General features: G+C 40.2%; 1 protein-coding gene across 1 annotated transcript; it reads right to left on the bottom strand.

Annotated features, from left to right (window-relative positions):
• Positions 1-3713: 3713 nt before the first annotated feature.
• LOC147451785 (uncharacterized) lies at positions 3714-5012 on the bottom strand. Its single transcript, XM_086518817.1, has one exon. It carries the CDS (start codon positions 4998-5000, stop codon positions 4065-4067), a length of 936 nt encoding a protein of 311 aa, XP_086374943.1. The 5' UTR covers positions 5001-5012; the 3' UTR covers positions 3714-4064.
• Between the last annotated feature and the right edge of the window lie 2397 nt (positions 5013-7409).

The raw sequence follows: 7409 nt of genomic DNA on the forward strand, positions 1-7409 counted from the left end.
GGTATACACATTCAAACAATGCAACAATGTCTTGAGTTCTAGCATTGGGATTATTTTTTATAATAGACCTCAAGCTAGATGTCCCATCTTTTGACCACACACAATGCGATCTTTTGCAAGTTAATGAGGAAACAAGAAGCCAATGCAAATTTCCTTTATCAAAAATTGTAATAAAAGTTGGAATTCTTGAGGATGATGAAAGGCTTGAACAACCATGGAAAGCGGTTTCTTGAAACTTAAGACCTTGAAAGATATACACCATGCATTGACAATGAAACATATGACACATCAAGTCAACCAAGTGCTCAAGGGTGAGTGAAGGAAAGTTTGTATATCAAGTATGCTCAGCAGGGTCTTTCTAGACCCATGAAGAAATCCAAATAGAAGTTTTTTCAGCATGAAGGGAAGAGACATCTTGACAAATCAATGCAAGCAGTTTGTTTTGAACATTAACCAATGACATATTGCATTCAAAAAGATACATGAGAGCTATTGCAACATCTTTTTTTTTAGGATAAGTAGAAAAAAAAGTGGCATCAATACAAAGTTCAAATCCATCAACAATGAAATCCATAGCTATTGCAACCCCAACATCAGAACTAAAGGATAATTACCCCAATTCTAACTCTGGTCAACTTTAAATTTTGTCACGTTTCCTTGTTTTTTGATAGTGAAGGATCCACTTTCTTCATGTTGATGACCAAAGCCTTCAAGATAGATAAATTTTTCTCATAGAGATGCAAGAAAGGTTTTTTTAAGACCAAGAACTTCATCAACAACAGCACCCTGCAAGTTGACAAATACTACTTCTCTACAGACTACCTTGAATTTACTTTGACTTGCAATTTTGGCACCTCCAATGTGGCCGTTGGCTTCCCACACAAAAAGAATGGTGGGTTCTTACCCCAAGGATTCACATTCGATCCCTTTCAAGTGTTGCAAATGTGCTTCACATCTAAACTATTCACATTAACGACCTCCAATGTACCAAAGACTTATCAAATTAAGGGAGAGAAATGTGAGCTAGCAGTCATAGTTTGTGAAAGAAATAAGTTGCAATCACAAAAAGTAATCACCTTTTTACCACATTCCATTTTAAACACTTGCTTTGTGAAGTAATTTTGAAAAATAGTCTCCATATTTCCATGCAAAGGGCATAAAAGAGTACCATCTACAACCAAAGATCGGTTCTTAAAGACATTAATATTGTGTGCAATGCAAGAGTAGGGCCTTGAGCTTTAAGTGTGTTCACCATACAGTGATAATCAACCCGCCTTGAGGGAACGGAGAGCAACACACAACACTAAATAATCAAAGCACTATCAAGCTTTAAGGACAGTGTTGAAGAACTCAAATGCACTTACACATGCCCTATCACCAAGAGCTGACCCATCTATAATAGTTTGGTGTGTGTGTGTGTGTGTGTGTGTGTGTGTGTGTGTGTGTGTGTGTGTGTGTGTGTGTGTGTGTGTGTGTGTGTGTGTGTGTGTGTGTGTGTGTGTGTGTGTGTGTGTGTGTGTGTGTAGTTTGTGATTAGCCATGTTCATCTGATTTAGAAAGCATGAAAGAGAAGCTTAAAGTTGTGTAGAGCTCTGTGATCTATTTAAATGGTCACTTTCCACTTCACAAAAAATTTAGAATGCTTAAAGACAAAGTTTGATTATAGATACTGAACTCCCAACATCAAATTTTGATTAGTCCCAATCAGATTTACAATCAACTTATTTCTCTACAACTTTGTTAAAAATCAAAATTGGCATGGAAATCTTAAAGTTCAATACTCTCTAATTTTCAAGCTTGTGAAGAAGGAGTTGGATATTAAAGAGAAGTTAAAGAAGAGAAAGCAAGCAAAGAGGATTCAAACATTCCAAGTTTTGTAAGCTTTAAAATTCATACAAATCCATTTAGGGAGATAACCGACTAACGCTATTAAGAGAAGCAAGAGAAAATCAATTGGAGAGGAGAAAAAATATCTCGATTCTTGTCATGGAAAACAATCCCTACAATAATAAGCCTCCGATGACTTCATTGTGACCCATCCAACTGGCTCCAATGTGGGTCACCTAGGCTTGACAAACATTTTTTTCTACTGTGTCACCATCCATAAGACTCTCTACTGGTGGGTACGACTTCCTCTCTCTCATACTTTTCCATCTTCTTCTTTTTACACATTTTCAATAATAGTTTCGCATGCATTTCACACCTTTTCAAAAGGGTGGACCAAAGTTGGGATTGGAAGTTTCAGTTTCTGAAATTTATTGTAGCAAATCAAAGAAAGTCAATAAATCTGACTTTCAACTTGGAAACCAACTATTCAAAAACTTTCAAACACTATACCCACACTCCTTTCAGATCTAATGACCAAATCTATGACTGAAAGAATTGCCTACTTTCATCGATTAATAGATATCATTTGGAAATGAGAAAGTCCATTCATATCCTGAACTCAAACGTATTCCACCGCAAAAAGTATGTGATTTCCATATTTTGTTGTCGACGGGCTACAATGCTCTTACGAGCATCAATTTTTCAGCATCTAAGTAATGGTTTTCTATCTATGTTCTTAAAATATCTATTATTCTAATTATTCTCTACATTATAGCATATTTACCATTATCATGTACTATTTCTATAAACGCATCAATTACAAGGAAGGGCACACTTATGTATGCACCTAAATCCAAACTCAAACATGAAAAGAGGAAGAAAAAGAACAAAATTAGTCACAAATATTTTTCTTTGAAAGATTTTAATGGTACCAAAGAAGCAAGCATAGTAGCTACATTGATTAGCCAATTAGATGATTATTTTAATTTACACAAATATTTTTTTGAACATAATGTGGTTAAATATTCTACTAATCACCTTACCAAGAGTGATGCTTTGTGGTGGTATGCCATGAAACAATATCACACATGACTTTTTAATCTACTACATGGTGAAAGCATGCTATAGTGAAAGCTATCAAATAGCATGGCATCAGAAATGTATGTGTGGATAATTTTTGAGACATTTAGTTAAAATTTGTCAAAGATTATGATTCTAAGCTATACTCTCAAGAAAGGGCTATTCGATGGTATATAATGATAAGAAATTAATATAGCCTGTATAGAAAATATAGCATCATGTTTTGGCATCCGATATACATGGACACCAACTATTTAACATTTATAGTATCCTTTTACTATATATCCAACATGATAGAGCAAGGACCTCCAGATGCTAATATACGTTGGATGTAAAAGCTAATTTCATAGAAGCATATGACTTAGATTATGAGGGATGTAATCAAAATCAAACAGATCTAGATGCTTCTATTTCACCTCATGCATTTTTAAAGATGATCAAAGGCAAAGCACAAGGCACAGAAATCACTATTTTAGTTAATGATAGGAGAAATCATTATTGTATTTCTTCACATCTAGCAAATCAACTCTCTCTCCATCAAATCAAATCTAAGTAATGAATTGAAAACTATGTTCAATATCCACTAAAAGTACAATTGCAATCACCAATAGAGAATTTAATGATTTATATGCAAACTCCAAATAACAAAAACAAATGTTTTACTTTGACATGGTACTGACGTGATTCTTGATATGTTGTTTCATCATGAGTGTTTAGTTCTAAATTTTATCTTCCTATACGTTATAGCAAATGAATCCAGTCACTTAAAAGAAATTATTAAATCACAGTAAATTTACACTTGTATCTCACACTCAAGCCAAGAGAGTAATCTGTAAACAAGAAAAGGTACTTAGTTCTTGTGTCAATGAGTAACTGCTAATGAAACACCCACATGTGAGAACCACAAGCAATTTCTCACACTTGTGGTGAAACCAGAAGCTGAGGTTTTTGTTAAGAAATTACAATTGTCTACTGTGTTCAGTTGTTGGGTGAATGATCACATCTAAAATTATATGTGCCTGGCTATAGAGAGAAATCAGTCATCGATGATTGATGGGCCATGGGTCTTTAGCAGAGGTGCTTAACAATGGCAATATTGAGTCTTGGAAGAACTTCTTTGAATTTATGTTGAGCTCAACACATCGGCGGGCTTGCCTTTAAATCGCAGTGGAGGGTATTGTTATAGTGTAGGATGAGTGTTGTGTATTCTTTCTACTTTGGACAGCCTTCAAAGCTTTCAGGTTGTTGAAGATGAAATTAGCATTTGATTCCAAGCTTGTAACATGGGGCTCTTGTAATGGTTTCCCAAGCAAGTGCTTGGCCCCCTCCAGGATGGCAAAGAGCATGACAGACAAGGTTGTCTGGCACATGAGGGTGGGAAGAAAGCCCTTGAAAAGACCCAGGGGGCTTTGCAGCAGACTCCCCATCAAACAGTTGAGCATGGCACCACTGCCGGTGCAGCTGGCCGCACCTCCATTGGTGCCGGCCGCAATCCGTATAATGTTGTCCATAGGGTTAGAGACAGTAGCAGTTACGATGCCAGCAGCAGCGCCCGCCGCAATATTCGTCGAAATTCCGCGTTGCTGAGTTCTGGCCAAATTGAGACGGCTTTGGCGCAGCGCGCTCTTGAAGAAGGTGAACAAGCGGCCTTGCGATTGCAAGCAAACAGCGCTGTTAACAGCGGCGGTGCCGAGGGGGCCCGCGAGCAGGGCAGCCTGCAATTTCTGGCGAGTGGGAACGCGGCCGTCAATGACGGCGCCATCAATTAGCGGAGATGAAGATAAAGAGGAAGATGTAGATGAGGGCGAAGATGAGCTGGTTGTGTAGTGCAGGTGGTGCTTGAGATGGTGGTAGAGGCCGAGGCGCGTGGCATAGTAAAGCATGGTGTTGGCGGAGACGCGCGAGAACAAAACCTGAGCGCCGCCCTCCCGAATCATACTCCCAACCCCAGCGCCTATCATCGCAGACGTAGCTGAGCTTATAATAGAGCTGGAACCACTCTTCGAAAAGCAGCTACTTGTACGCTTCGAAAACATGAAAGGTATAGCTGGGCCGTTTCGCCATGGCGGCTCTGTGCACTTCTGTTGCTCCATCGTCGTCACCCACGTCTTTGGCATATGCCTTGATAATAGGTGGAGGCGAACCCCTACTTTTTACAGGTGGACGGCCGAAAGTCGGGTGTAAACCCCCTTTTCAACGAGAGGCCTCAAAATTGTCGTAAGAGATCTACCACATGCGCCACACTCATTGCTTTATTGTGCAGATGGTGTGGTGGGCCTTGCTATATAACATCTATAGAATATAACACGACATATGCAAATTGACATTTAGCATCTAGCACTCATGGGAACAAGAGCATGACTAATTTGACAAGGGTGGCACTAGGGTGGCACTGCGTGAAAGGGATATACATTTGAAAAAACCTATAATATTTATTGCGAGTAGTCGTGCACATCCAATTCATTTATAATACATGCACCCAAAGTGCAATTGATCTCATCTACGGCTTGTTTTCTTTCACGAATAATATTCAAGAGTTGAAGCAATTTAGGGTTCGTTGCGTGTCTTATAGAGCATGACATCTTGTTCAAGAGTTGAAGCAATTTAGGGTTTGTTGCATGACATCTTGTACAAAGTTACATGTATCCAGTGGATCGAGCTTGTGATATGGCATGTGTTACAAAGCTCCCGTCCATGACTACAAACTGGGGGTAGTTGGATAAGATCACCGAACAAGAGGACACATTTGTTGTTGAAGGGATTTGTCAATGTACTGCTTGTTACGTTGACATTTTGTCTTACAATAAGGTCAGAAGTCGTTTAGGTTAACATGGATAGCTCGTCTATAGTTATCATATCTGTCTCTTTTATGTCCAATTATCGCTCATCGGTCTCATGAATAGAGAGGGCATACTATTGATTCATGGTTAGTATCTTGAATTGGTAATGGACTTTAGATGCAATGTTGCTAAGTCTTGTTGCTGCCTCTCTAATGGCAAAGCGCCCAAAAATAATACAGAAGTGAGAGCAGCAGGAGTGTCTTTTTCGTTCGTCTGTTGACCTCGATTATTGCTATATATGTGAGGTATGCCACCATGCACGAGAGACATTTCTAGATTGTGAGCAAAGATGTCACATCGCATGCTCCAATCAATAACTTTCAAACCATGAGCCTAGCATATGGACGGTAAGCTAAGCTAGTTTCAAGTTGGCGCGCTGTAATTTGCTCTCTAGCTTATGGACACTTGGAGTGTAATCTTTTAGCAGACACCGAGTATGGGAGAAACAAGGACATATATAGTATGTCATAAAGACACCTAGTATGGTATCAATTATTTAGAGCTAAAGAAAGATGCACAAGGTGAATTTACTAATGTGATACACCACATGTATTCACTATTGTAATACATACCATGCATTGGCTAGCAACCGTATACCACTACAACACTAAATGAAGATATCGACGCGTCTATATCGACGGCCATGACTTTCCACGCGTATATCGACGACATTAGCGGGCGTCGCTATACGCATCGATATACGCGTGGAAAGGCTTTGTTTGCCACGCGTATAGCGACGCTTATATCGACGCGAAAAAAATTGGGAGAAAAAAGCGAAACCCGCGCGCAGGGGCCATTTTTGCTTGCTCGAGTCTTGACCGAAACCTGCTGCGCAGGTATTATGTCCATCTCCACCCTCCCCAACCCCTCTCTCTCTCTCTCTCTCTCTCTCTCTCTCTCTCTCTCTCCTACACACACACACACACACACACGATGTGGAGAGAGAGAGAGAGAGAGAGAGAGAGAGAGAGAGAGAGAATGGTGTGTGTATGTGTGTGTGTAGGAAAGAGAGAGAGAGAGAGAGAGAGAGAGAGAGAGCGTTGTGTGTGTGTGTAGGAAAGAGAGAGAGAGAGAGAGAGAGAGAGAGAGAGAGGTGTGTGTGTGTAGGAAAGAGAGAGAGAGAGAGAGAGAGAGAGAAATGTGTGTGTGTGTGTGTGTGTGTGTGTGTGTGTGTGTAGGTAATCAACACTACAAGAGGCTCTTCATATTAGCGACGCTCACACAGCGACGTTCCAAAAAAAAATTCCCGACGTCGCTATAAGCGTCGCTATGAGCGTCGCAAATTTCTTTGTAAATTTGCGACGCTCATAGCGACGCTTATAGCGACGCCGGCTGGGGTAAAAAAATAACCGAGCGCGCCCAAAAACTCAGATCTCAGATCTGAGTTTTTCGGCGCCCTCAAGCAAGGAGCAGGTAACGCTCTCCCTCACTCTCTCTCTCTCTCTCTCTCTCTCTCTCTCTCTCACTCTCTTTTTCTTCTCCACACACACACACACACACACGAGGAGAGAAAGGAGAGCCAGGTATGCTCCTTCCCTCTCCTCATTCTCATGTTCCCTTCCCCTCTTTCTCTCTCCCTCTCTCTCTCTCTCACACACACACATACACACACACACATAGTGTTTTTGAGAGAGAGAGAGAGTACAAACAAAAACAAAAACG

Source organism: Adiantum capillus-veneris, chromosome 8 (genome assembly GCF_014529385.1).
Source record: "Adiantum capillus-veneris isolate H3 chromosome 8, ASM1452938v2, whole genome shotgun sequence".
NCBI lineage: Eukaryota > Viridiplantae > Streptophyta > Polypodiopsida > Polypodiales > Pteridaceae > Adiantum > Adiantum capillus-veneris.